This window comes from Epinephelus moara, chromosome 11 (genome assembly GCF_006386435.1).
Source record: "Epinephelus moara isolate mb chromosome 11, YSFRI_EMoa_1.0, whole genome shotgun sequence".
In the NCBI taxonomy this organism is placed as follows: domain Eukaryota; kingdom Metazoa; phylum Chordata; class Actinopteri; order Perciformes; family Serranidae; genus Epinephelus; species Epinephelus moara.
This window is the reverse complement of record NC_065516.1, coordinates 17,067,498-17,094,240: the sequence shown is the minus strand read 5'-3', so window position 1 is coordinate 17,094,240 and position 26,743 is coordinate 17,067,498. Positions and strand designations below refer to the sequence as shown.

The 26,743-nt window shown below is 41.4% G+C and overlaps 3 protein-coding genes across 8 annotated transcripts; 2 read left to right on the top strand and 1 right to left on the bottom strand.

Moving 5' to 3' along the window:
• Positions 1–87: 87 nt before the first annotated feature.
• dync2i1 (dynein 2 intermediate chain 1) lies at positions 88–12,193 on the top strand. 3 transcript variants are annotated; one of them, XM_050056433.1, is made up of 23 exons: positions 88–211; positions 443–496; positions 614–674; positions 1,605–1,672; positions 1,795–1,998; positions 2,103–2,168; positions 2,555–2,605; positions 2,878–3,109; positions 3,260–3,362; positions 3,534–3,663; positions 3,786–3,897; positions 3,979–4,067; positions 4,148–4,277; positions 4,437–4,609; positions 5,523–5,685; positions 6,898–7,011; positions 7,132–7,193; positions 9,221–9,272; positions 9,391–9,451; positions 9,760–9,859; positions 9,940–10,071; positions 11,368–11,591; positions 11,684–12,193. In XM_050056433.1, exons 1-23 carry the CDS (start codon positions 197–199, stop codon positions 11,853–11,855), a joined length of 2,568 nt encoding a protein of 855 aa, XP_049912390.1. In that variant the 5' UTR covers positions 88–196; the 3' UTR covers positions 11,856–12,193. The 3 variants fall into 3 exon arrangements, with proteins under 3 accessions (XP_049912390.1, XP_049912388.1, XP_049912389.1); XM_050056431.1 differs by having other exon boundaries at positions 614–1,529; XM_050056432.1 differs by lacking the exon at positions 2,103–2,168 and having other exon boundaries at positions 614–1,529.
• On the bottom strand, positions 11,418–26,743 carry si:ch73-174h16.4 (leucine-rich repeat-containing protein 14). 4 transcript variants are annotated; one of them, XR_007570671.1, is made up of 6 exons: positions 26,131–26,743; positions 25,226–26,041; positions 22,997–24,897; positions 22,675–22,895; positions 21,090–21,207; positions 11,418–11,541 (listed from the first exon to the last, which is right to left on the bottom strand). XR_007570671.1 is itself a non-coding variant. In XM_050056438.1 (3 exons), exons 1-3 carry the CDS (start codon positions 26,406–26,408, stop codon positions 24,330–24,332), a joined length of 1,662 nt encoding a protein of 553 aa, XP_049912395.1. In that variant the 5' UTR covers positions 26,409–26,743; the 3' UTR covers positions 22,964–24,329. The 4 variants fall into 4 exon arrangements, 1 of the variants encoding a protein (XP_049912395.1); XR_007570673.1 differs by lacking the exon at positions 11,418–11,541 and adding an exon at positions 19,600–19,737; XR_007570672.1 differs by lacking the exon at positions 11,418–11,541 and adding an exon at positions 20,686–20,818.
• On the top strand, positions 12,840–22,894 carry wdr97 (WD repeat domain 97). Its single transcript, XM_050056430.1, has 22 exons — positions 12,840–12,978; positions 14,174–14,361; positions 14,499–14,761; positions 14,846–15,423; positions 15,498–15,619; positions 15,706–16,423; positions 17,459–17,607; positions 17,687–17,923; positions 18,008–18,098; positions 18,199–18,331; positions 18,432–18,508; positions 18,583–18,670; positions 18,767–18,910; positions 19,608–19,760; positions 19,943–20,053; positions 20,159–20,326; positions 20,426–20,620; positions 20,702–20,823; positions 21,066–21,234; positions 22,291–22,460; positions 22,540–22,604; positions 22,682–22,894. Exons 3-22 carry the CDS (start codon positions 14,609–14,611, stop codon positions 22,861–22,863), a joined length of 3,825 nt encoding a protein of 1,274 aa, XP_049912387.1. The 5' UTR covers positions 12,840–12,978; positions 14,174–14,361; positions 14,499–14,608; the 3' UTR covers positions 22,864–22,894.

Here is a 26,743-nt window from a genome sequence, read left to right as displayed (position 1 = left end):
AACTGCTGTTGATCCCAGCGATTGCTCTGCTCTTGATTTGTACGCCTGTTGTCAAGCTGAAGTGACGCGAACTCCTTGGTTTCAACCAACTGCGCCTGCGCACAAAAGATTTACCATCATGGCGGCGTCATTACAAATATATGAGTTGATTTTTGGCGTTTGAAAGGCTTCAGAATATAAAAACACAGATGAGAACATGCACAGCGACAAGGTAAGAGCTTTATCTTCGACTTTATTGTATGTGGACTGAAGCTGGGGAATGTTTTTTCAGTAGAAATTGTCATGTCCGCCGTGGTTGTTATCAAATGTTAGTTGTCTTAAGGAATGAACGTTGTCTTGTTGATTGGCATTGATTTGGTTTGTCATAAAAATATGTTTATATTGTCTTTAAAATGAATGTTAATACGGTCAACCAGTGAACATGAAATACTATTTTATCTAGAAAATAACCAAGGAAGACACATGGAGACCAGCTGACCTGAAACCATACATCAGGGTAAGTTTATGAGAGTTCAGGAAAGCATGATAAAAGGCCGTATTTTAAGCTGGATCTATACCAGTAAACAAAATCACATCCTAATATTATAAATTGTTATATTTTCTCTTTTTTTAGGAGGAAGGACATGGTGATGATCATGTCAGGAGGCGAGATGACAGTGAGAGAAAGCATCGTGGTGAGCAATCAATAGAGAGACACCGCAGAGACCCAGAAAAGGAGTCCAGACGAGACAGAGAAAAGCCCAGGGAAAGGGAGAGTACAAGAGAAAGAAGAGATGAAGATGAAAGAGACAGATATGCAGATCGACGGAAAGAGGGTTCACGAGACAGGAGAGGCGATAAGGAAAGGGATCGAAGAGATGACAGGGAGAAGAGAAGGGACAGAGATAAATTGTTAGATGAAAAGAGGTACGATGATGATCACAAGAGGCGAGACAGAGAGGAAAAGCATGAAAGGGAGAAGGACAAGGAAAGACACAGAGACAAGGAGAAAGAAAGAGATAGGGACAGGGACAAAAGGAGGGAAGAGAGAGACCAGGACAGACACAGAGATAGGGAGAAAGAAAGGGAAAGGGATCGAGAGAGACGCCATTATGATGACAGAGACAAAAGGAGGGAAGAGAGAGACAAGGAAAGACACAGAGATAGGGAGAAAGAAAGAGACAGAGAGAGACGCAACGACGAGGACAGGGACAAAAGGAGGGAAGAGAGAGACAAGGAGAGACACAAAGATAGGGAAAAAGAAAAGGACAGAGAGAGACGCAACGATGAGGACAGGGACAAAAGGAGGGAAGAGAGAGACAAGGAAAGAAGGAGAGAAGAACAAAACAGGGAGCACAGGACTGACAGAGAGAGACGGAGACATGAGGAAAGAGAAGAAGGAGATGGGATTGAAAAGTATGAACAAGAGAAGAGAGATCGGCATCGAGAGAAAGAGCGACACAAAGATGATTATGAAGACAGGTGGAATGACAGAGAAAGACGAGAGAGACATGGAGACAGAAAGCATTTGGAAGTGAAAGAGGAAAGAGGTAAGGTCACAGCAGTGTGAGCACATAGCCTGATATTTCCATATGGAGTCAGCATTCATGTCTTTCTGATTTCAGACCGCAAAGATGAAGAGAGAAGACATAAAGAAGAGAGGGAGAGGAGACACAAAGGGAGAGAACATCCTGTAAGCATATTAACATTTTGTCTAACAGCTCTAGAGTCTCTCACTCTAGAGTTGTGACTTGTATGAGGTAATGTAGTCTGGTCACATCGTTTTACTTGTGTGGATTATTTTTTGCTCTCCAGGATGAAAAGCGGAAGCGTGACAGCGAATCCAGGGAGTATCGGGACTTGAAGGGGTCAGCTGAAGAGGTCAGGCGTCAACGTGGTGACAGGGAGCAAGAGGAAAGAGAAAAACACAAAGAGAGAAGGCACAGAGAGGAGGAGGTGGAAAGAAATCATCACATTGCAGCGTCTGACAAAAGTCAGAGGCGTGAGACTAAAACTGAGGTGTGTATGCCCATAAGCTGCCTGTATACTGTTACCTGTAGATCCTTTTATTTTCTGTTCAAAGTTCCCTAATGGATTGTATGGTTGTTCCCTTCATGATCCAGGATGTAGCAAAGGTATCTGAGCACCAAACAGCTAGTGTGAAAGATGTGGAAGACACAGAGGAGCCTGTAAGATGCTTGTTTACTCTGCTGTGCATTCCTGTTTTAGCTTGGTGGTGTGTTCTTCTTATTCTCATTCATTACTGCTTGAACATATCATGCCAGTCACAATGGAGTTTGATCTCACGGCTACATTCCCATTGCTTGCATTAAACAAACTACATTTCAGCTCATGCTGCAGCTGCTTGTATGAAGTTATGAGCTGAAACTGAGAAAAATGAACTAATTGCAGACCTGTGTTTTTGTTTGGTGTGTGAGCCGTTCACTGTCTGTACTGCATGCCAGTATGCACGCTTCAGTTTCACTGCAGTGCTGCATCACCTAGAAGAGTTTCTACACACTTAATTAAGTATTTAAGATATTTTCTACTTCATGCATTTATGTAACATCTGCAGGTTGCCAATGATGAAGATTTGGCTGACCAGGAATATGAAGATGACTTTGAGGTAATTATACAGCACTGTAATTATTAAACAGGACACACACCATGGAGGCTAATTCTGTTGTTTTTAAGTTTTCTCATCATGTTTAAATCTTTGTTTTTAACATTTATTTACTCATTTTTGTGTTACTTTTGCATGCTGTAATCGATTTATGTTCAAAGAAAGTGGTGAGTATTCAGAGCTTGTGTGTGGTCATAGCATCTTGTTTTATTATCGTTACTATTTTCCATTTAACATACTTTATGTAATAAGTAATGGTATTTCTGTGTTCAAAGGATTACGAGGAGGATTTTGAGGAAATGGATGAGAGTGCAAATGAAAGCGAGGACGAGAAGGAGCCACAGCATCCAGAGGTGGCTGAAGAGAAGGAGGAACTTACACCACAGAGGAGAAAGGAAATTGAAGCAATTCAGAGAGCCATGGATGAAGAGAATGAGAGAGTGGGAACAGCTCAGTCCAGACAAAGTACAGGCAGAGAGGAGGAAGATAGGCCTAAATGGTCCAGAGGTACAGTTCTTTCCTGTCTTATCTCCCCCAAACTTACTTCAAATAGAGCACTTGGTGTTATTGCATGTCACAGTGTACCTAGATTTGTTTCGTCTTGTCTGAACTGAAGACAGCCAGGTAATGTCTGCGTCTTTCCTGCTCTTCTAACAGGATCAGAAAAGAACCAGAGTAGAGCCTCGCAACGTGGGAAGTTTATCGACTTTGTAGCCGCAAAGCAGCGTGAAGTCAGCAAGAAGGTTGCCACAAAACAGAAGTAAGATAATCTGCACAAACACATTCATGGTTTGTAATATGATTGGGTACTCATGGTGACTCTGTGTTTATGATTTGGGGCACTTTTGTGTTGGAATCTTGAGCAAGGATTACTCAAGTACAGAGTGTATGTGTTCTTGTGCCTTCAATGTGTGTTTTTCTCTGACTCCAGGAAACGCAGTGCAGAGCTCCTTCGCTTAATCGATCTGGATTTCTCAATGACGGTCTCCCTTTTGGATCTGCCACCTGTTAACGAATATGACATGTACATCAGAACATTTGGAACTGTAAACACAAAGCAGGTCAGTATTTGTTTCTGTTGTACACCTGTAACACCTGATTGTAAAAGAGAAAAGCAAAATATTCCATGTTTTCCTGTAAGAAATAGCTGTAGTCAGTGTCTTAATAACTGCTTCCTTGTCAGGCTTATGTTCAGTGCAATGAGGATAATGCAGACAGAGACATCCAGACAGAGGAGATAGAGACGTGTCAGAAGTGGACGCAGCATCCTCCAGAGCACAGTGGAGCCTGTGGCGGTAAGGAAAAGCTTGTCAAAAAGATTTCTCTTCAATGAACTCAGTGTTTACAGTTCAATTATGGTGTTTTTGTTTTGACAGATCCAAACAGCTCTCAGGAAGCACGAGACAAAAGCGAATTGAACTTTGACTCACAGCGCCTGACAGCGTTTCTGCGCTCAGCCTCGCAGGTTGTCTTTTAACTCACACACAGGTTTAAAGATGTAACACTGTAAAACTGACATCTGTTGTCTTTTTTGACTGAATCAAGGTCATGGTTGTCCTGCTGGAAGAGGATCGAGCTGAGAGAAAATCCCTGAGGAAGCTGAGGTCTCAAACAGACACGCTGTCTTTCAGCGATGGAAGTTTACAGCTCAACACTAAGTTGCCTTTTCTTTATGGTACACACCACAACCTTAGTGTTTTATCAGTTGTCAGTTCGTGCCTTGTGGACAGTAGCAGTTGTTCAGAATATACTGTATAAACCAGCACATGCGTGTGTTTACACTTCTGAGTTAGCTCTTACAACAGATTGCACCATTTGTGATCATCAATTGCAGGTCGCCGCATCAGCCTGGTGCACTTCTCTCAGGTCCAGAGGCACACCATGATGTCAGTCCACAGCCCTACAACTAAGCCCAGTGCTGTGCGTCTCGACAGCTGCACCATCATCTGTATCTGGAACATTTGGGAGCCATCCAGACCTCAAAAAGTCCTTGTGTATGAATCTGAGGTGATATTTTTTAAGTTGTTCTTTCAAGTTTTGCAAAGTCAGTTGTGATGAATAACAATGATTAAAATCCCCATAAATATCTTAACATAGCTTTAGGACATTTTCATGACTTCAGAACATAACTGTGAGCAAGACTAGTATTTATTTGCTTAGCTTTAATAAGTTCAACACAATAAACATTAATCAGCAGTCGTTACTGCTCTGCTTGTCCTCTGAGAAATAACTTTTCTCCATATTTCACCATATAAATATCCCAAAAGGGCCGGTCATAAAGGGATAGTTTGTGAGTGGGGTTGTATGAGGTACACTGACAACTCCAAAGTCAGTGTATTACCTACAGTAGATGGTGGTCATTACGTCCCAAGTGTGGAGAAGCAGGAAGCCATGAAAGCTAAGCAATGTGCTGCTGTGGAAGGGTTAGCAACAAAATGTATTTCAGCCACCTAAAAAAGTCGATATAATTTAAGTACACTCTGTTTAGAATATTACCATCAGACAGCCCTTTCTGATAAAGAACTGAAGCTGTTATCTATGCTGTCTTCAAAGTCAGTCAACAAACAAGTTAACTCCTGTGTCGCAAGGTAAAATTACTGTTTTTGTCAAAGGAGTCGATGAAAGGAGAAAGCATAGATAACAGCTTCCGTTCCCTGCCTGTTTCTCCATACTGGTGGCGTACTGACTGCCATCTACTGTAGGTAATATACTGATTATGAAAAGGCATCTTTCACAACCCCACTTCAAAAAACACACACTCTCCCTTTCAAATGAAACACACATCAAAAGCAGTTGGCTGGCCTGAAAGCAAATCTGCCAGTAACTCACAGAGGAGCCAAAGTCACCTCACCTCTAACATCAATGAAAGCGTCGACACAAAACACTGACAGTAATCCCTTTTTAATGCTCTCTGCTGCAGGTGCTGTGTTGTTGCTTCAGCCCTGGAAAGGCCATACTGGTGTTTGCAGGCACGTCAGTTGGTTCTGTGGTGCTTTGGGATCTGAGGGAGCACGCTAGTGACCATTACCGCTTGAAGATAGGGGACGACGAGTGGACTCTGCGACAGCCTACCTTCTCCACTGGTATGAGACAGATTACAATTATTTTCAATACATGCATATGGCTGATTGAGACGTTAATACCACAGATGAATTCCTGTTCATGCTACAGAGGTTGAAACTGAGATTTTCCCAAAGATGTTGCAGTTTCACTCACTTTATTTTATATTGGTGTGTCTTTTACCTGATTCCTGTTCCACTATACCTCGAATGTTGTCATCATATAAGTATGTTAGTTAACTTTTTAATACCACTTAGAATGAAATTGAATACCTGTCTCACAATCATACTAGTCAAAGTATAAAAAGATTAATGATTTACAGTAAGTTTTTTTTTTTTTTATTCAAACATGCAAAAATTAATTAAAAATAAATAAATAAAAATTCAAAAAAGCAATAGAAATGATAAGGCCTAGAATTCTTAACAAGTGCATGATTTTTTAAATATTTATATCACATTTTTGTCAGTACTTACCAGCAGTATATAACAATATTTCCTGGATAAACAGCAAAAAAACTGATGGATGAATGGATAGATTAATCATTGAAAAAAATAACTAATTAATTTATGGTCCACTTATGAGTTTTACACAAAGTTAGAGGTCTGGAACAATAGCAATGGGTATTTCTGAGTCAGTTTTGAAGTTTAAAACCACATACCATGCAAAAAAAATCACACTTGTAATTGCCTTTCTAAGTGTAAATATTTATTAAGTCCATCCGTCTATGTTTCAACTGTGTATGTTAATTTTGTACAAAGGACTCTTAAAAAAAAAGAGATTCAGATCTTCAGGAAATTACAAAAAAAATACAAGAAAAAATATTTAAGCCCACTGTAAATCAAATTTTTACCTTCTAAGGTGTTTTTGAGGAAACCTAAATTAATGCCTTTCAAGCCTGTAAACATAGCATGTCACTGATGATGCTAATTTCCGTAACCGTACACCAGGCGTGTGTTAACTGAGGTTTTTTTTGTCTGCCTTCATGAAACTTCAAGAATATAAAGCCCCTTGATTTTTCACTCGTTCATCTTTGTTGTTGTGTACTTCACTCTTCACACTGCAGGTAAATGAGTGTCAGCAGGCAATAAGTGATAAACATCCTTTACTGTATACGGTGACTCAGGACAGCCTCTGCCCTTTCTCTCACTTAAAGTTCAGAGGCTGTTTTCTTACATAACAGTGGTGTTGATTCAGTGTGTGCTGATACCCTCTCTGTTGTCACCCTGTCAACTCAGACTCAGTGATGGCCGGCTCATGCCATTTCTCATCTGTGACGTCTGTGGAAGTTGTCCCCTCGGCTGCAGCAGGGGGGCTGAGGCCAGAGGTCCCTCTCTTAGCATCTGAGGAAGGTGTGGAATGGTCTAGGAATGGTTAACACATTGATTGATGATCGTGTGTATCGTTTCATAAATATGCCACGTGTTTTGGCCATTCACAGTATTTAAGTGTTATTCTTTTTCATAATGCAGAGTCGTTGGGATTGTCATTCCAGCTGGCTTCTCTCGATGATACCGGGATTTTAAATTTCTGGGTAAGTTGGGCAACAAAGAAGATCCTACATGTTTTCACTCTGCACCAGAGGTTCTCAAACTGCGAGGGGTGCGTTAAATGGGGTGGGGGCACTGAGGGAGAGACATGAGGCAAAAATACTGGTGAGGTGAAAGGGCCAGGTGCATGCTGGTATTAAAAACAACAAACAGTTGTCTGCTGATTTGGCTCGCTTATCAACAGGGTCAGCAGTTGCAGCAACAGCAATGGAGGCAATCAAGGTACTTTAAAACCCTTACTGCCTGATTGCAGCGTCAAAAATCGCACTTCTTCTTGGAGTCATGACACTGTCAGACACCATATGCAAATTTTTACATTTAGCATGACTCAAACTTCCAGAGGATATTATTATCTCTGATTTATTGTCTTATTTGTGGAGAATAAATAACCATAAACCAGCTTAGAAATCATAGGAGAGAAATAGTCCGGATCTTCAGAACTTGAGAATCATCACATTTTTAAGTTTTCTTCATTATCAAAAATATCCATTGATAGTTGTGTACACCACTGAGTGCACTGCAAAAAGAAACTGCTAGTAGATAATTTGTCAGACTTTTAATTGTTCATAATGAGGTCCCTAAAATATCTGTCTCAATACTTAATCACCTCAGAGACAGTAACAGTTCTTCAGCAAGAGGAAGCTCCACAGATCTAATCCTTTTAAAATTCCAGACTTCAATTGACAAAAATACTCTTTCATACATGGCTGCAGATGAATGGAATAAACTGTCAGTATCTCTGAAGCTCATTTAAGCAGCGAGAAATATTAAGCAGGCTATGAAGAAATGGCAAGCTAGTAAATAATCCCAGAACAGGGACCTTGCACAAATTAAGACAGTGTTGTTCTTTTATGATATTTCTTTTATTTGTTTAAATTACTAAAACAAAAAAAATAATTTAAGATGTGATCGTTGACAGTTTGTAGGTGTATGTGGTAACTCACATACACCTACAAACATCAGGTGGGTGAAGCAGTATGTCTATCTATCTATCTATCTATCTATCTATCTATCCATCTATCCATCTATCCATAGAGCAGGCGCAGTCAAGACATTGGCAGCTGAGCACCTATCTTTTGGTTTAGCCCTTTAATAACTTAAATGGGACTGAAATGATTTAATCATGTGAGTCTACAAAACTTTCAAAATGTTATTGGACCAAATGGATCAAACCCAGATAGTCAAACAAGTAATTTCTCAGGGGTTGTGATGCTCAAAAAAACCTATCTACTGATTTACAGATGCCAATTTCACAATGTAAGTCAATGGGAAACGTCTTTTTGCGCCCAATGGCATCATGTGGCAGTATAATTATTCTCTGTGGCCTCCACAAAAATTGGCTTCAAAGCCTGGCTCACTTCTTAGGAGCCTTGATGAAGCCAAAAAAGTTAAACTTACCAAGTTTAAAAATTAACTGCATTTTCTGCATCATGGAGCCCATAGTGCTCAAGCATGAGCGACTTTGCCGTCCAAGCGGCTAACTACCGCTTTAGTGCTCCACTTACTTGAATGGAGGTAAAATGATTTAATCATGTGGCTCTTCTAGACTTTCGAAATGTTATCAGACCGAATGGATCACATTCTGACAGTGAAAAGAGTCATTTTGTGGGGGTTGTGATGCTCTTGGGAGAAGTCTTTGTGGGCCTAGTGGCATCACATGATGGACCCAGAAGTTGTGAAATTGGCTTCAAAGTCCGGCGCACTTCCTGAAGGCCTGGACTCCATGGCAAAATTATCCTTCCTGTTCACATCCCCCAAAATTATAAGAACTGTAGTTCCAAAACTTTAAGCATTATTATAGCCTAAATGAAAGAACAAATAATTAATTAAATCCAATAATAACTTTTTTGTCTGTAGCAGGCTCAGAATGGCACTCTTCTCTGTCCACTCATGTAGCTACTGTGGTGAAAACCTGTGGACACGGTGCTTGTTAGAACTCCTGCTCTACACAAACAGCAAAGTTATGCCACAACGTACAGTACTTGCATGATTTCCTCTCTGTGTCCTTTAGGTGGTAGTGGAGCTCCCAAAAGCCAATGAGGCAGGCTCTCCTACAGATCTAGGTAAGGCAGTCATGTTTTAAAGCACTCCCTCATTTTTCCACAAACATACTCATCTTTCTCACACGTGTGGCACCAGCTTCAGCCTCTCTGTCCCTCTGTCTCTTGTTCTCTCGTGCAGGGCTCCGGCCTGGGGGCAAAGTAAAGTTACTCCACAGCTCCCACCTCCTCACCACTGAGAGGTGAGACTGATAAATAGCTTGTGATGATCATCCGTCACTGCCGACAACCGGGCTCAAAATACCCCACAATGTCGTTGCCCAGCGGAACACAGCTGCTCTGTCGCCGTCATACGACCTTGTTTGTTACGTGCTGCGGGGCTGCTGTTGTTGTCACCTCAACATTTGATGGGAACATATACACGGTCATATGTGTGCAGTGTGAATGTGTCGTGCTCCGCTGTTGTTCAGTTTGTTTTTGGTTGGGAATGTGGTAACCTTTGACATCTGGTTTGGCTTTTTTCTCCTCTGTTGGTCTGTCTGGTTCTCAGGGTGTCACCACGAGATGCAGCGAAAACAGGGCCGTTACAAACTCTTCATTTAAAATTCCTCCCATCAGACTCCAATCATTTCTTTATCGGCACCAGCATGGTGAGTATTGTCTTGTCTGGTGAGCATTACAGTTGTTTTGTGTCATTTTTTGACAGTGTTTTAATGTAATTTCTGTCCAGGGTGTGGTCAATCATGAAACAAGTCACGGTTTGAAGGCTCCTCCAAAGTTTTACAGGTTTCAGGAGCCCGGAGTTCGACCTGTTGATGTCAGCTCAATCCAGTTTTCTCCCTTCAGGCAACAGTTGTTCCTGGTGAGAGTGCCATTTTTGACATTGAAAGAACTTTTATTGTGTTGTTGTTGTTTTTTAAACCTTTATTTTAGGATTTTTGTTATAAGACAAACACTCAGTACATCACTTAAACAACTCAGCCCCAACAATCTTCACAAATACAGAGGAAAAACATTAGTATTACGCAGAACTTCAACATTATAAAATAAAATAAAATGCATATACACAGGGATAAAGGGTATACCCTGTCAGTCCACTACAATCCATTACCCTGAAGGTACTCTATACATTGATCAGCTCTGTTATTCACATTTCCGCATAAGTAGTTTCCTTGCCACAACCAAACCAAATAAAATGCCCTGAGTTTAATACTTGTTTGCCATTGATAACACACCCACTACATGGCACCTAGGACAGTGACAAGTGGATTAGTTTACCCGCTCTTCTTAAAGGCTTTAGAGAGACATTCAAAAACACTCTTCCAGTAAGTAAACAATTTCCAACATGTCCAAAGAGAATGTGTTAATGTCCCGTCTGCTTCTTTGCACCTGTTACAGGAGGGGAAACCTCAGGGAAAATCTTACGCAATCTGTCTGTGGAGTAATACAGCCAATGCACTGTTTTGAATTGTATCAGACTGTGTCTAGACTTATTTGAACATTTAAGCACACTTTCGAGACTCTCCTCCCAGTTCTCATTGTCTGCCCCTTGTATTGACATCAGTATGTCTTTGTAAGTGTGATAAAAGTTGGAGACTGCCCCCTGACTGTGTGGATTAAAGTTGTTGAGAGTTATTGGAACATTTTCTCAAAATTAGACATATATTTCCTCATAAAATCTCAGATTTACAAGTACGTGAAAAATATGGATATTATGTGCACTCTGCAGCTGCTCAGACAACATAAAGTGCACATCAAGGTGTACTCCTAAGATTCTAGTTTGTGGAAACTGAATTATTTAAGCCAGGGTCAAATTTAATCTTTTCAAATATTGGTGGTTTGTTTTTTGTTGCCACCATAGAAATAGTACAGAAGAAGCAGTGGCTACACAACAGTGGCCTTTGAGGATTTAATGCTGTCTGTGAAAGCATTTTTCAGGATGCTTTGATTATGATCCAATCCATAGATTTTAATTGTTTAAGTTAACATTATTGCCATTACAGCAAATGCCCAAAACGGTAAACATATACTCATAGTGCAGGACAAAATTCAACATATAGATAATAACACATTTTATGAGACAAAGTACCATAAATATTAAAGATAAGTTAAAACTGTGATGTCCTATGTAATGTATTTTTCCCTGCCCGGATTCCAGGTGGGTTGTGGTGACGGCACCATCAGGCTGCACACAGTCAGCCATGAGCAGCCTGTTGCAGAGTGGAACAACAGTACAGCTGGTGAACCAGTGGTCTCACTGCAGTGGGCCCAAACCAGACCAGCAGTCTTCTGTGTGCTTGATGCAGCCTCTAACCTCCACATATGGGACCTGCTGAAAAGTGACACAGAGCCTGCGGTCACCGAGAGGATGGACTCTGACAGGTAACACCGGACAGACATGAGGGATGATTTCACTGAGGGATTTTATATTTGTCATATTGACGTGTGGTGGTCATTTTCTGCTCTCTCCTCAGGGTGACAGCCATGGCTGTGTTTGGAGACTCAGGACAACAGAACACATATTCAGGATTAGCACTGGCACACGAGTCAGGAAAAATAGAAATGCAGTATTTCACAAGACATTTGACTGTGCCTGTTACCGCAGAAGAGGAGAAGCTGGAGAGTATGATGACTGAAGCTTTGTGAAACACTGCATCCTGTATGGCTGCATTTTTAAATCCTGGAAAACCAATTTATAAATCTGTTTATGTTGCAGTCACTTTGTTGAGTGTATGTAATATTTAAATTTGATGTGTGTGTTAAGTTTTTCCTTTAAAATTAATGATACATGGTTAAAAAAATACATATATTAATATGAGAAGGATGTGGCTGAATACCAAAGATCCTCTACAGGGGCCACAATATCTTAATATCTTCCATAAATACATGGTTAGAAATATATGATGTAAATCTTTGTTGATGTAAATATTTATATTTGATATTAAAAAATATTTGTACTGTATTAACACGCTTAATTTTATACAATAAACTGACTATATCTGTAATTGTGTTATTTAATGCTATGAGACTTTTTGTTTTTGTGTAACTCAATTTTTAAAAGCACCTCCTCAGTTTAAGTATAATATGTTTAATGAGGGTAATAGCCAAGATTTTAGAAATTTAATGTTGATATTTTAATTATTGTAAAAGATTTGTTCAATTAATGTTTCAATTATACTGTTTCTAAATGTTATTTCCTAACATGAAGGTCTTTGTTCTGTAAAAAAAAAAAAAAAAAAAAAACTCTTCAAAATGGCTTTTGATGAGTTAAGGAAAACAGCCCTGCTTTCAGCTTAAATATGAATAATCTAATACATTTTTTTGATAGTTATTTGTAAAGGAGCACTGTATTTAATCAGAAAAAACAAATACCCACATTTTGAGACACACGTTTTCACTGGATACAGATTCTTCACGTCAACGTGCTCTTCTGATAGTGAAATATCGAATCCTTGTTTATTTATTGGCCTAAAACCAGTCAAAGTCAAGTTCATTTTATTTAGAAAAGAGGAGAAACTGACCACTAACATTTTCTGAGAAACCATTTTGTTGCTTGAAGTTACAGTTGTGCGACCTGCAGCCATGGATGTAGCCGAGCAACCCGTTGCCTAGCAACAGACACGTAGCCATTGGAGGCTGGTGGCCGAGAGAGCAAACTTAAAGTACAGCTATGTTCGCTATGTTAACGTTATTAGCTAAATTAACTTTATATTAAGTAGAGTAAAGACTTGTCGCTGCATCTGGACAACAGAAGTACCAGTTGGTGAAGGTAAACACAAAGTTTTTCTAAGTTTAGGCCTATAAACCTTTAGGCTGATACTTAACGCTATAAATCTTTAACGTCCTGCCTCACAACTATCAAAGTTAACCGTTAGCTCAAAAAGTAGTTACCTTAAAGATGAGTTATTCTTGTTTGTTCGGTTTTCTTTCCACTTTTAAAATAATTTACCTAATATCTCTCTGTCTGTATAACAAAATAGCATAATATTTGTTTTCCCAACTTTCATTATTGAATTTCCAAAGAAGTGACATGTTCGTTTATTAAAACAGAACATATGAAACATAGAAAATCTTAAAAAGATGGCTCCCATAGTTTCCTAGAACTGGCAGATGACCCTTAAAGTGTACAACTTTTCTTTTTCCAGTTTAACAATGAAAATATGTCCAGTCCATGGGTGATGGGATGACTACAACCAGGAAAAATGTTACAACAGCTATGGAGTCTTTGAATTTGTTATTTTAACCAGTGTAAGCAGGGGCTTTTCTAGGATTTGAGGACACTGGGGGATTAGCTTGGACCTTGGTAGGGGGGTCCAAGCGGATCCTTCCCCAGGATTTTTTATTTTGTAATTTCTTATTTCATTTTTTAATAAAATAAAACAAGCTCTATGCTTTTTATGCACTCTGGCATCTTATTTACCTCTGAAACTTCTCTTTTTTAACTTTCTAGATTTAAATTAAATTATAAATGGTGATGAGAAAAGTAGTTGTAGTAAATAGTATTGAGTACAGAATACTTTACAAATGCTGTCATTAAAAATTAATTGACTTGAGTTGGAAAAATATCTAAATGTATGTATTTATGCTGACAATGTGGGAATGTAACTAAGTACATTTATTCAAGCACAAGTATGAATGGAATGACATGTTACTAGATCTAGGGCTTTTTTTTAATTATTATTAGGCCTATTAATTTTTTTTGTTTGTTTGTTGTTGTTTTTTTAATAATTAGCCTACCAGTGGTTCCCAACTGGTCCAGCCACGGGGTCCAGATTCTTCCTTAGTCATTAGTTCAAGGTCCACACAGTGTAATTCAGCATCATACTTGTCCACTCTGTCACTCACTCTACAGCAGGAAATGACACTTTAAAATAAAGGGTCTGTGCCATAAATTCACCGTACTTCAAATAAAGTGTGTTTTTTACAAACGTGACACGTTCACAAGTCACTTGTGGTCCTTTCAGAATGGACCCACAGGCCGCAACCCACTTTTGGACAGCGACACACCAACTGGGAACCACTGGCCTATATATCTGGATTGGAGGCTATTAATAAAACATTCAGAGCTGAAGCCTCGGATGCTCAGGCCGAAAGATGCCACTGAGTGTAAAGGCGACTCCAAATAAAGCAGTAATTGCAGATGGTTTGCCAGGTGCTGATGTGATTTGTGTAATTGTACTGTAGCATTTTACATTTTGTTTGACTTCCATTTTTAAAGCTAACAAGAAAATAATATTTGAACAGCACTGAGCATTCATATAAAATGTGGCTGTGTTTGTGTTTTCCTAGAGTGCCCTGCCAAGTAAATGTCCCATAGCCACCAGTTAAAACAGAATTTTAGATGCAAAAGTGCAAAAGGTCAGTGGATTCAGCAGAGTCCTGTGTAAAAAGTGGCAGAGATGGTGGCCGTAGGAGAGGAGACAAGGACAACAACAGTGCTCTTCCCCAATCCTACCCTGAGGCTTTTGTCTCATGGGAATGGGACATCAAACGGGAGGACGCTTGGGAAGCAGAGTTTATTCAAGCAGGATGTGAAGCAAGATACGGGCAAGGTAGACCATGTCAGCGTGATGCATACTGGCTTTGTGCACTTACAGACATCATCTCATATGCTTTCTCTTTGTCTGACTGTCTAGGTAAACCACTCTGAGAGCAAGCAGCACGTGTTCACTCATGGTCTCCATCGCCTACATCATTTCTCCTGTGACAGCCCTGTGCAGTTCATGATGTATTCTGAGGCTGCAGCAGCATTTATTAGCCTCCATTCAGACAACACAGTTTGCCTTTACAAAGCTGATGGCCACAAGCAGACGACCTCAGCACACCTCCCTTTCATGGGCCTGACCGACACAAAGATCCCTGGCTATGTGGTGGGTTGGGGCCCAGGGCCTGTCTTCACACTGCTGGACCATGACTTACGCCCCCTGGATGCTGCTCATGATGCCCTGGACATACGTGTGTGTCAGGCTGCAGAGCACTCCGCAGAGTTGGTGACTGCAGGTTTTGGCAATGTGTGTGTGTGGTCAGTGATGCTCATGAGGTGTATGGTGAAGATACAGGAGGAGCTGCAACACAGCACTTTCACTCAAATGGCATTGGCTCCCCCGCGATCTGACAAGCCCCACAGAGCCTTCGTTGTGTGCAGGCGGGTTGTGACGGTGGTCGACCTTGATGCTAGGAAAGTTTTGGAGCACAAGAGGGATCTCTGCTCACGGTGTGTATGGGTGCATGTGATGTGAATCAGACTGGGAGTGATTAGCATGAAGATTAACAAGTTATGTTTTACAGAGATATCACCGCAATTACGTACTGCTCTCAACTGGACTGTTTGATCACTGCATGTGAGGAGCTCTCCATTAGAATATGGGGTCCAGATTGGGAACTTCGTGCGACTTTTGTAGGACATAATGGTAAGTCATAACGTCTATCCATGTTCTTTTTGTGCCTCTTTATGATGAGACAAAATGCTGAAATTACCTGTTTTATTTGTGTCCAGGTGTGGTGAACTCTTTGTTTTACTCGTCTGCATTAAACATGCTGTTATCAGCCTCTGTGGATTGTACGATCTGTTGCTGGAACGTGGAAAAGGGTGACATGGTCTCATGTGTCCACACAGAACAGGAAAACCCGCTCTTGTGCATTGGAGGCACTAAAACAGGAGATATTTTCTCCTCCTCTCACCAGGGAGTTGACATGTGGACCATCAGAACCTTGTACACCCTCCACTGTAAACTCAGAGAGGATGAAGGAGCCCCACTGAGACAAATCCTAGCTTCCCCCTTCCCTGCTCCTTACCCTGCACGACTCCTCTGTGTGAGCGGGGACAGTGATATCACGCTTTTGGCTGCAGAGACAGGAGCAGTGTTGACTTCCTTCAAGGCAAAGCAGAGGATTTTGTGTGCCGAGTACTGCCTGCAAAAAGAGCTTCTGCTGGCTCTGACTGACACAGGTACGGTGCTCCAAGCCAACACACTCACTAATCCAATCTCTTTGATGCAAGAGTGGAAGGGGAGAGGCCAGGGGCCCTGGCAACATGGGGAACATGTGACTGAGAATAAGGCCCAGCATCTGCCGATCCCTGGCCCAGCTTGCTGTCTGATACTCTACAGTTATGTGGCTGAAACACAGGCATCTATAGAGGAGTGGAGGAGTTTGCAGGAGACAAGAGGATACAGTCAGAGGGACAAGACAGCCCTTGATGATGACAAGAATAAGTGAGTGTTTTTGTTTTCTTTTAAAGGGGAACTAAATGGGAACCTAAATTAAGAATTCCAATATGTTTTTTCCATGGCCTAGGACAGGTGAATCAATTTTTGTAAACATGAGATACTCTCTCTCAAAGCCAGAAACCAGAGAAGTGTCTCAAACTTGTGATGTCAACTGGTACGAAGTCTGGAGCTGCTCCACGGACAATGTATGGGAGCCTGTATTATGGACCCACAGAATGTTTGTTTTATTTTTTATGGATCAAATCATTATGATGTGGCGCTAACAACAGCAACTTAATAATAATAATGATAATAATGCAATTTATGTACAGGCACCTTTCAAAGCACTCAAGGACACCTTACATTACACAGTTAAAAAAACAAGCAACAACATATCCATAGATCATAAAGTTATACAATTCAGTAAGATACAATAATATGTTAAAGCAATAACTTTAATTAAACAGTTCCCTTTTGGAAAAAGCTGTCTGATGGTAAGGTAGAGCACCAAAAATATACTAAATATACAGTATGCTTAAACTGATATCTGATAAGTGGGCCTTTTTTTAGATGGTTGAAAATGAAGCAATTGAGGCAGCGTTTGCTCAGTACCGTTTCATCTTATGTACGAGACCTGGGGGGTTTCTCCCCGGAAGTTATTGTAAACAAACATTGTGATTTGGTCTGTACCCAAATATGCTTTATTCTATTGTAGTGTTCTCAGTTCTGAAACAGAAAATGTACCTTTATACTCAGAACATTCCCTTGGGTGCTCTCACTGTCATCTATATCACCTTTCCCAATCCTTTCTTAATAGAGCAGTTACAGACTTTATAGTTAATGACATCACAAATTTGAGTTTTAGCACTCTAGATTTTTGGATTTGGGAGAGACTTGTTCATGTTTACCAAATTTTTAACTGTTTAAAAAGTTGGGAATAGGGAATAACGTGTGAATGGTCATAGCACCCCTTTAAATATTACTTATGTAAATATGCCATGTGGCAATCTCTATTTCAGCAAATGTAATTGTACTTGACAGGTTTTTGATCATTCTTGGCCAAAGTGGAGGCTGTGTGAGTGTTCTGGAAATTGATAATGGGAAGGTCTTGCACAGGGTGCCGGCACACAATGGCCAGAAAGTCACCACAATGCAGGTGTATCCTGAGAACAGTTACCTCCTCTCTGCAGGTATTTCCCAATGTAACTTTACTTCCTTTGTATGCTTGTCAGTGATGGCTGACGTAACAATTTTACCCCAATTCCAAAGGTGAGGACATGACAGTGGTAGTGTGGAGAGTAAACCCGCATTTCCAGGAGTGTCTCAGCCAACAGCTGAGCCTGCACTGTGGCCAGCCTCAAGTCTGCCTGGCAGCGCTGGGGCTCCAGCTGACTCTGACCTTTCAAGAACCCAGCAGTGACCCCTACAATCTGATACACCTTAACCTACTCAACCAGAGCCAGACTGATCACCTAACCAAGGGAGGACATGCAGACCACTTCACAGGTCACAAAAAACAGTAAAAAAAAAATTGAATTGATAAATGAATTGATTGTCTTTGTGTGAGTGACAGGTTGTTTGCTCTTGCAGGATTGTGTGTCTGTCCTGATCTGGAGGTCTTTGTCTCCAGCAGTCTAGATGGGACAGTGTGTATGTGGAGCAAGGAGAATCACCTCATCAGGTTGGAGCTCATTACCTGCCACTGATCTTTTGGATTACAAATGTAAAGTGTACAGTAATTCAATAATGAATGTATATTTATGTACATGTGACCCTTGCAGGACGCTGCAGCTGAATGCAGTGCCTGAGTGTCTGGCTTACAGTAGGTGTGGAGGGGAATTGTTTCTTGGCATCAAAGGGGATCTGTACAGGATGAACTGTGCAGACTTCCTGCCACACAACTATCAACAAATGGTAACTAGTCAGCTTACAGTGTTGCTGATCAATATGTGGGAGACATTTTTAACCAAAGCTGCAAACTATAAACCCATTTAATCTCCTTTTATCTTCACAGCGCCTTTACACTTATTGTTCCGAGCCCCTTCCTGACATCCATACTGTTGAGAATAAAGAAAAGTGCAGCAAAAGAAAGTAAGGTTTATTCATACTACATATCAAAAATAATCCAAAACCTAATAAACCATGAGCAATATTGGTGAAAACAGGAATGCAAGCACAAAAAAATACAAGGAAAAGGAGCTGTCAGCAGTCACCAGCAATTTACTGCTGACCCAAGACATGTGGAGATACAAGGTGTGTGAACTGGAAGATTTAAAGACAATGCCTCTTAATGGTGCAATGAAAACTGTACAAATACCTAGAATATCTTTTCTATCTGTCTTGCTCTAGGAGTATGAGAGTTCAGTGACTCCAAACATGGACCTAGGTGCACTCCGATGCAAAAAAGGGAAGCCTTTCTCTACAAAGGAAATCAGGAAAGACGCTTTTGATCGCTACATGAAGATAATATATGGGTTGCCCCACAATATTAAGGTTTCTTCATCTTCCTTCCCCCACTAACTTTACCTGCTTCCTGTTGATACTGTCAAGAATACACAGACTTTTCACCTGTCCTTTAATACACTGAAAGTAGCTTGTGCGCATCAGCTTAAATGGACAGTTCACCCCCAAATCAAAAAGTAAATCAAACGTACACATTTTCCTCTTACCTGCAGTGCTGTTTATCAGTCCAAATTGTTTTGGTGTGAGTTGCTTAGTTTTGGAGATATCGACCGTAGAGATGTCTGCCTTCTCTCTAATATAAAGGAACTAGATGGCACTCAGCTTGGGTGCTTAAAGTGTCCAACGCACTTTGAGCGCCACAAGCTGAGTGCCATCTAGATCCATTATATTTGAGAGAAGGCAGACATCTCTATGGCTGATATTTCCAACACTCCGCAGTTGACACCAAAACAGTATAGACTCATAGCACTTAAAGGTAAGATAAAAAATGTGTATTTTAAAGGTTAAATAGGACACTAATTTATGGACATGCATGTGAAACACAATATTAATCTACAAGTTTCTTTGTCTCAAAGTCACCATATTTCTTTAAGTAGCATCTGCATGGAGCAAATATCATATTATTGCCTCAGCTTTTGGAAATTTTTTGGAACATTTTTATTTGCATCTTTTGCACATTTTCATTCTTCATAAATATATAACTGAAAGGATAATAATGTGTTTTCAGATTGATTTGGAGGACACCTTTGACCCAGATAAACTTGAGATAAACTCAGTTTATCCTGAACCAAATGATGACAAGCCTCATAATCTTCCAACCTTAATGGAGGATGTCTGTCCTGAGCCTATAAAGATTCCTGTGAATGTGGAGAGAAAGAAGGTAAGAACTGTAAGCATGATAAACAATACCTTATTCTTAGTCTTTCTCGACTTTGGTTGCAGAAATTTAACGTAGAATTCAGTTTAATTAGAGCTTCTCAATTTTAGTTTATGATAATTGACAGAAAATACAGATACAATAAGCAGAACATGAGCAGAGTTTTGATGTTTCTCTAACTGCAGGAGAAAAAAGCTCCAGCAACAGTCTCTAAGCCAAAGACCCTAATGAAAATCAAGCCACAGCCTGTTGACAGACTGACACCCAAAAAACCCATCAGAGTGAAGTATGAAGAGGTAAGAGCGTGTATTCCTTAATTTCACAAAGGAAAAATGAACGCATAAAGTAGCAGTTCTCATTTGTGCGTGCGTCTGTTTTTATATCTGCACCTACCCCTGCAGCCTCCAGAGATCATTTCTCCAACAGAGCAACCCAAACCCAAAACTCCTATTCCACGTCCTCGCCATCCAACAACCCTAACACCGCGGGAACCCACCCCTACAGTGCCAACATTCCTCAAACAGTTTGCGGATGCTGGCTGGTTTAAAGATCTGTATCCCGATAAAAAGGTAACTTACACTTAGCATTTATATCTGCCATTAACTATGCAATTCTATCATGCACAGTAGTAAACACTGAAATCTTCATGAGTCTATGTATGTGTGCAGTGTATCCCCAGCACCCTGTCACCTGGGGATTTCTCCCTGCAGCTGCTGGGCCGTCTAAACACCTGCAGCACTCCATTTAAGCTGAAGATCCTGGCTGCACTGCAGGCACTGCACAGCCAGGGACTCTTACACAATACAGACAGGCTTTACCAAGACCTCATTGACCTGGTGCCCAAATTTGCACGACCTCACATGGTACTGTATGTCTGTGTATCAAGATTGTCACTGTGCATTTTAAGTACATGTGTCTGATTGTTTTTCTTGTGTTTGTTTCAGTCATCTGAGGAACGGGCTGCGCTTGTTGAAATGTTGAATCTGTTGATGCGTCTCAAATCTGCCAGCTGTGACTTTGTGAAAAAGCTGCTCACTCTTCTGGCTCTTAAAAAACTGGGTCTGCGGTGGGTCCATCAGTGTTAGAATAACAATCAGTTAGAATTCGAACATCTCAACATTTATATTTAAAACAGATATAATCGATACATTTATGTATGTATGAATGTTTGAAAATGATATTGTGAAAACAGCTTCCTCAGTGGCAAACAGTTTTTGCAGGTTTAATCTATGAAACTGTAATTTTATGTGTAATTTAAACTTTCTGAACTGACTTAGAGTTTATATTATCCTGTTATCCTGTCAATAGAGAAACAGTGCTGCGCATACTTACTGCATTAGGTGTAAATGAGGTTGAGCAGTGGTTGTGGCCAGAGTTGGAGAGCTGGGACTCGGAGCTGCAGGACCAGTCTAACATCTGGAAGAGCCTCCATGACAGAGCAGATTCTTGGCTGCAGATATGGATCAACAAATACAAAGTAAGTCAGACATTTCATTTAAATCTTAAATAAGTTTATTTCAACCTGGACCCCAATTTTCCATGTTTCTGTGTCTAAGTGATTAATGGGCACAACAATTTTTAAAAACTGGTCCAGTATTGAGCATGAAGGCTGCATCCTGCAGCAGCGAAACAGGCTGCAATGTAACCATTAGGGTATGTTTACACTGTCAATTTACATCCTTTTAAAGTGCTTCTTTTTGCCGCTGACACACTCAGATTATTTTTGTATGTGTGTAACATTATGGAAAGGATCCCTACAGAGATAGATATTTTCTTTACAGAATAAGGTCCTTTTTGTTTAACTAGAAACAGCCCCAAAATCACTATCACCAAACCCATCAGACTCCATTTAAACAAACAGTAATTTTATCTTAGTAAAAATGGTGGGTTTGGCAGTTGCGATTTCAGGGCTGTTTCTGGCTAAACAAAAAGGATCTTACTCTAAAACAAAAACATCTATCTCTGTAGGGATCCTTTATGATGTAAGAAACCATAGTAATATGAGCCTGTCAATGGCAAAAAAACAAGCACTTCAAGTGGACCTAAATTGACAGTGCGAACATGCCTTGAGTGGTTACATTGCAGCCTGTTTTGCTACTGCCAGCTGCAGCACTCTTAATCAGGACTGTAGAAATTTCAAAAGCTGTTGTTCCCATTAGTCACTAACACACAAAAACATGGAAAAATAGAGTTCAGGTTGAAAAATACCAAACTTACCCTTAAATATTTCTATCTTTGATCGTGTTTTGAATCTGAAAAAAATCTGTCATTCATCACCACCATAAATCAAAATATTTTTGAGTGTGACAAAAGCACAGAACAGGTGTTTGAAAACTGAGAGGCTCTCCCTCCGTTAATCAGCTCTTCACTGCTTCTGACGTCCCTTACAGTGACCTTAACTCCTCTAAATAAGGAATGCACGAGAGCTTGTCACAGTGTTGTTGACCGGCATGGCTGCTGGTGTCATGGCAGGTTTTGACTTGCTACTGTAAGTGATTAACTGCTTTCTCCCTCTCTCTTTCCACGCCACCAGGAAAGTAACAGGTATCTGTGCCTCAGTACAGCAAAGAAGAAGCCGTTAACCTTCAGCATGGTGGACGTGCTGAATTATTTCTGCTCTGTCCAAAAAGAGGAGCACAGAGAGGCCCAATGTGTTGCACTTGCTGGTTGCGGAGACACTGTCCTTTTGCCGCTGTGTGACTGGTATGTAAAGTCAAATGGTACATGTGGTAGTTTAAAGGTGGGCTAACACTGTATTTATATATTCTGTCTGTTTGTGCAGTAGTTCTCAACCACTCCTTCATCAAGGAGAGACTTACAGCATGGCCAGAATATGGAGGCCACCAGGTGAGATTTCACCGTACTTAAGCACTTGATTATAGATATTAACTGGGTTATAACATCTGCTGCATCTTACCATACAGGATTAATTCTGCCTCCACTGAGAAACCGTCCCTTCCTCATGCACTGCCCCAAATTCATCTCTTTGCCGTTTGCTCGGGTCACTCTTCTCCCCTTTCACATCTACTCAGACGAGGACTGGGTGAAGGTCACACCTCGCCGCTACTTCATTCCGCAGCAGTCGTACGTAGAGTACTACAGATGATGCCTCTTAGTCTGTAACACTGCCATTAACACCTGAGTAGCCATATAACAAACATTAGTCTGAAATATGTTCTTTTTGACAATTAAATGACTCTTTAAACTTTGTGTTATGACTGATTTATTCAGTGACTTACAGTATGTAAACGCATTCATGTGGTACAAGGTTGATTTGGTACACGCGTTTCCTGATGACGGTGATACTTTTTGATAAACAAGCTGTGTGAATACAAGAAATGTCCTGGACAATTCAAAACAAACGCTCAAGAAATACAATATGACAAATATGTAAATTAGATCAGCACAAAGACAAAGTACATTACTGTATGGAAAACAATCAAATAGATGGTATGCATTTAAGTATTTTGTTGTTACATTCATTTCCTGTTACATTATAAAAAGAAACCACTGTCAAAGTTGTAGTTTTGGTTGTCGAAGCGTAGTATGTAATAGCTGTCCAAACACTGATTTTGAGTGAATGGCTTGTATAAAGAAAATACTGCTGATGGTTGTAAAGGTACGAGGGCAGACAGCCTGTAATCTCCAACCAGAGGGATCTTAGTATCCCAGCTATCCTGTTAACCTGATTATAAAGCATTAAGTCATGTTTGGTACAAAACCAGCATAAGCAAGAATTTAATTTCAATCAGTCAACAAGTTAACGATTTAAAGTAGTATACTTCCGTTTTACTGAAGCATGGCTAAATAATAAGGAGTAAAGGTTTTTGTATGTGGTCACCTCTGTCTCCTTTTGTCTGGCCAACAAATAATAAATACTGCATTCCCAACATCCCCAGAGGAGCAAACCTTACCTCACAACAACAATAACCTATTGCTTTGGCGATACAACAGGCCTTCCCCATTTCTCAATTCATGCATCCTCTATTATTTCCTCGCCTCCTCTCCTTGCATCTTAGTCTTACATCTGAGATGCAAGCAGAGGAGGCAAGGAAGAGACAAAAGGAGAGAGGAGTCAAAGGAAAAAGGCATGTAACAAAATGAGGCAGTGCTTCAAAGCCGTTATTTTAAAGCCACACCAATTAAATATGACATGTGGCACGGCTGCATCATCAGCTGTGCTTCATGTCCCTTATACATACTGCAGGTGCCGAAAAGTCGTGCCGTCCTTCGACAAGCCTCCTCGCTCTTCTAGATGCATTTTAGGACCTGGCACATACTTCAAAATGGAGTGCTGAGATAATTTTTCAGGTCACAAGTCGGAGGAGACAAGGAGGCACAAAATCAAGAGATGGGAAAGGCCCACTGACTTCCCCCTAACCCCGCCATCACTGTTAACTCTGGCTTATAAGACCTTCACATGAGATAGATGGTGTCAAAAAAAAAGATAAAAAAGATGTAATACTAGACCGTTATTAGGGTGACATTTTGATTGTCAGGTGTATGTACATTGTGCGGGCGTATGCTGGTAAGGAACTAAAAAGCACCTGTATCCTTCACTTCACTTCTGCCCTAGTCCACCAAGTCTTTATCATAATTGAGCAGGTCGCATGTCAGAAAGAGGTCAGAGCGCCCGCTGTCTATCAGCACCCTGTTGAGCTGGCTGCTGGTAATGTTGATGTCTGTGGCTTCATCCAGCGGCCAGTCTAAAAGCTGAGCACTTGAGGGCAGGTCAGGGAGGCCCGGCTGGTAGTCCTCCAGGGGGTTGGGGTACAGTAACTGACGGAGAGAGGGCATTCTCACAGCCATCCTAACCAGGTCCATGAGGCCAGCAATGGAGAGTGGATTCAGGGCCAAAGCCAAGCTCTTGAGGGCCCTGCAGCCTCCCAGCGAGGCCAGCAAGAGTCTCAGCAGGCTATCAGTCAGGCCACAGCCACTTAAGGAGAGGTGCTGCAGGCTAGTAGAAGCCTGGGAGAGGAGGCGGCGAATGGAGGTCAGGGTGTTCTCATCCAGACGGTTCTCACTTAGATCCAGCTGCTGCAGTGTGGAAGCATGATGACTGCAGGACAGATAGGCGAGGTCGGCAGGGCTCAGGCTCAAATAGGGCAGCTCCAGTATCTCTAGAGGCTGAGGCAGAGAGCTGGAACACAAAACACAGACAGAACATGTAAATCATATTTATTATTCAATTCAAATATTCATTATAGAGGTCTAATAGTGTTGTTTTTAATCTCATCATTCTAAATATGACTGTTAGTTTGGACAGATTTGTCTTAACAAAAAGATTAAAATAGGTCTCCAGTTTTTGGAAAGTGCAATTTCAATTTGAGAAGTTAGAGATTAGGACTATGACTGATTAATTTCAACTTTAAAAAAAAAGACACTGTTATACTGTGTTATTTACTGAGCTCAAGGTTTAGGTACAAAGTCACAGGACAACATGCGAGTAATTGGGGATCAGGCCATACCTAAGCAACACACGCAGTTGTCCAGGCAGGCGCAGCGCAGTGAGGCTGAGGCGCCTCAGTTCTCGCAGCTGTGTCAGCCCCTGACATAACTCCCTCAGGGTCTCTTCCTGGCCAGCGTGGTCTCTGCGAAAATCCAAGTTACAGTAGTGCAGGCGAAGAGAGTTCAGTGCAGGGAAGGTGGAGAGCAGAGGGAGCAGCTCAGCCAAACCGGCCACCCCAAGGCTGCTGTAGCGGACATCAATGCCCAGAAGACCCTGCGGAGGCAGGAGGCCTAGCAGAGTCTTGATACTAGAAACTGAAATCTCTTCCACACGTAGATATCTGCACTGAAGCTTGAGGGGCCCCTGTGTGTTCAGAGCCCCGCGAACACGCTCCCAGGATCGAGCGTTTACAAAAAGATCAGCTCTCACATGCACCACCACATCATTATTTACTTCTTTTTCATCTGTCTCCTTTCTACTGCCTCCCACACCTGTCACTGCAGTCCCTGTTTTCCGCTCTGCCTCCATCCTCCTCCTGACACCCTTAGCCAGCTCCTCTTCGCTCAGGATCCCACATGACCCCATGCTCTCTCTGTCATTCCCCTCAACATTTGTTTCCTTTCCCTTCTTCCGCTGTCCCCTCTCTCTTTTCACATCCTTCTCTCTCTCCAGAGCTGAGAACCTCTTCCTCTCCCTCTGTGCCCTCTGTGCTCCAGCTCTGGCCTGAACCACCATGGTGCACAGAGCTACAGTCAGAGACCAGCCTCCCATGGGGTCTCCCGTCCCTCCTTCATCTCCTTGCAGCCCACAGAGGTCAAGAAGTTGCAGCGCACACCTAGAAAAGCGGAATGGGTTTTAAATGTAACCCAAAGGCTACAGATCATGATCCAAACACTGTAACTAGACTAACAAGCTACTTCCTACCTTTGGTCCGAGAGCCCTCTGACTACTGCAAGTAGCAGAGCCTGGATGCAGAGTCGATTTGGCGAAGTTTGCCCCTGTTTCCTCCTTCCGCCGACACGCAGGGTGCGTTCAGGCCACCTCTGCACCAGCTCGTTCACAGCCAGCGGTCTACAGCTGGTGAAGGAGGCCTCCAGCAGCGGTCTGTACAGCTCCCTGGGAACCCACCTCAGCCAGCAGGGTGATGAGCTGTGGTCACTCACCACCTCCTTAGCACAAAGCCTCACCAAAGAAAGCACCATTTCAGCACAAAGCACGCTGACTTTTTAACATAAAAAATATAAATCTACCGTAATATTGCGTCCTATCCCTCAGCAAAGGAAGCAGACTTTACTTTACTGCGCTAGCTAGCTAAAACTAGCTAAGATTAGCTTCAGGACAGTAATGTGAAGCGGTCCTGTAAAGCCCCAAAAAAGATTTTATAACATCATCTGATATCTGCTCGTATTATTAACAGCAATAACCTAAAACGGAAACCTTTCGCTGGTGAAATATTACACGCTGGAACATGTTAGCTAACTCGGCAAACTCTCACTGAGGAAGCTGCTGCTGCTGCTGCAGGGAGCGCGAGCAGGGA

Coding starts and splice junctions, on each gene's coding strand:
- dync2i1 (XM_050056431.1), top strand. Junction 497..613: donor ACCTGAAACCATACATCAGG/GTAAGTTTATGA, acceptor CTCTTTTTTTAG/GAGGAAGGACATGGTGATGA. Junction 3,664..3,785: donor GAACTGTAAACACAAAGCAG/GTCAGTATTTGT, acceptor CTTCCTTGTCAG/GCTTATGTTCAGTGCAATGA.
- wdr97 (XM_050056430.1), top strand. CDS start 14,609: ATGGTGGCCGTAGGAGAGGAGACAAGGACAACAACAGTGCTCTTCCCC. Junction 22,461..22,539: donor CTTTTGCCGCTGTGTGACTG/GTATGTAAAGTC, acceptor CTGTTTGTGCAG/TAGTTCTCAACCACTCCTTC. Junction 22,605..22,681: donor CAGAATATGGAGGCCACCAG/GTGAGATTTCAC, acceptor CTTACCATACAG/GATTAATTCTGCCTCCACTG.
- si:ch73-174h16.4 (XM_050056438.1), bottom strand. CDS start 26,408: ATGGTGCTTTCTTTGGTGAGGCTTTGTGCTAAGGAGGTGGTGAGTGAC. Junction 26,042..26,130: donor AGAGGGCTCTCGGACCAAAG/GTAGGAAGTAGC, acceptor CCGCTTTTCTAG/GTGTGCGCTGCAACTTCTTG. Junction 24,898..25,225: donor CAACTGCGTGTGTTGCTTAG/GTATGGCCTGAT, acceptor TTTGTGTTCCAG/CTCTCTGCCTCAGCCTCTAG.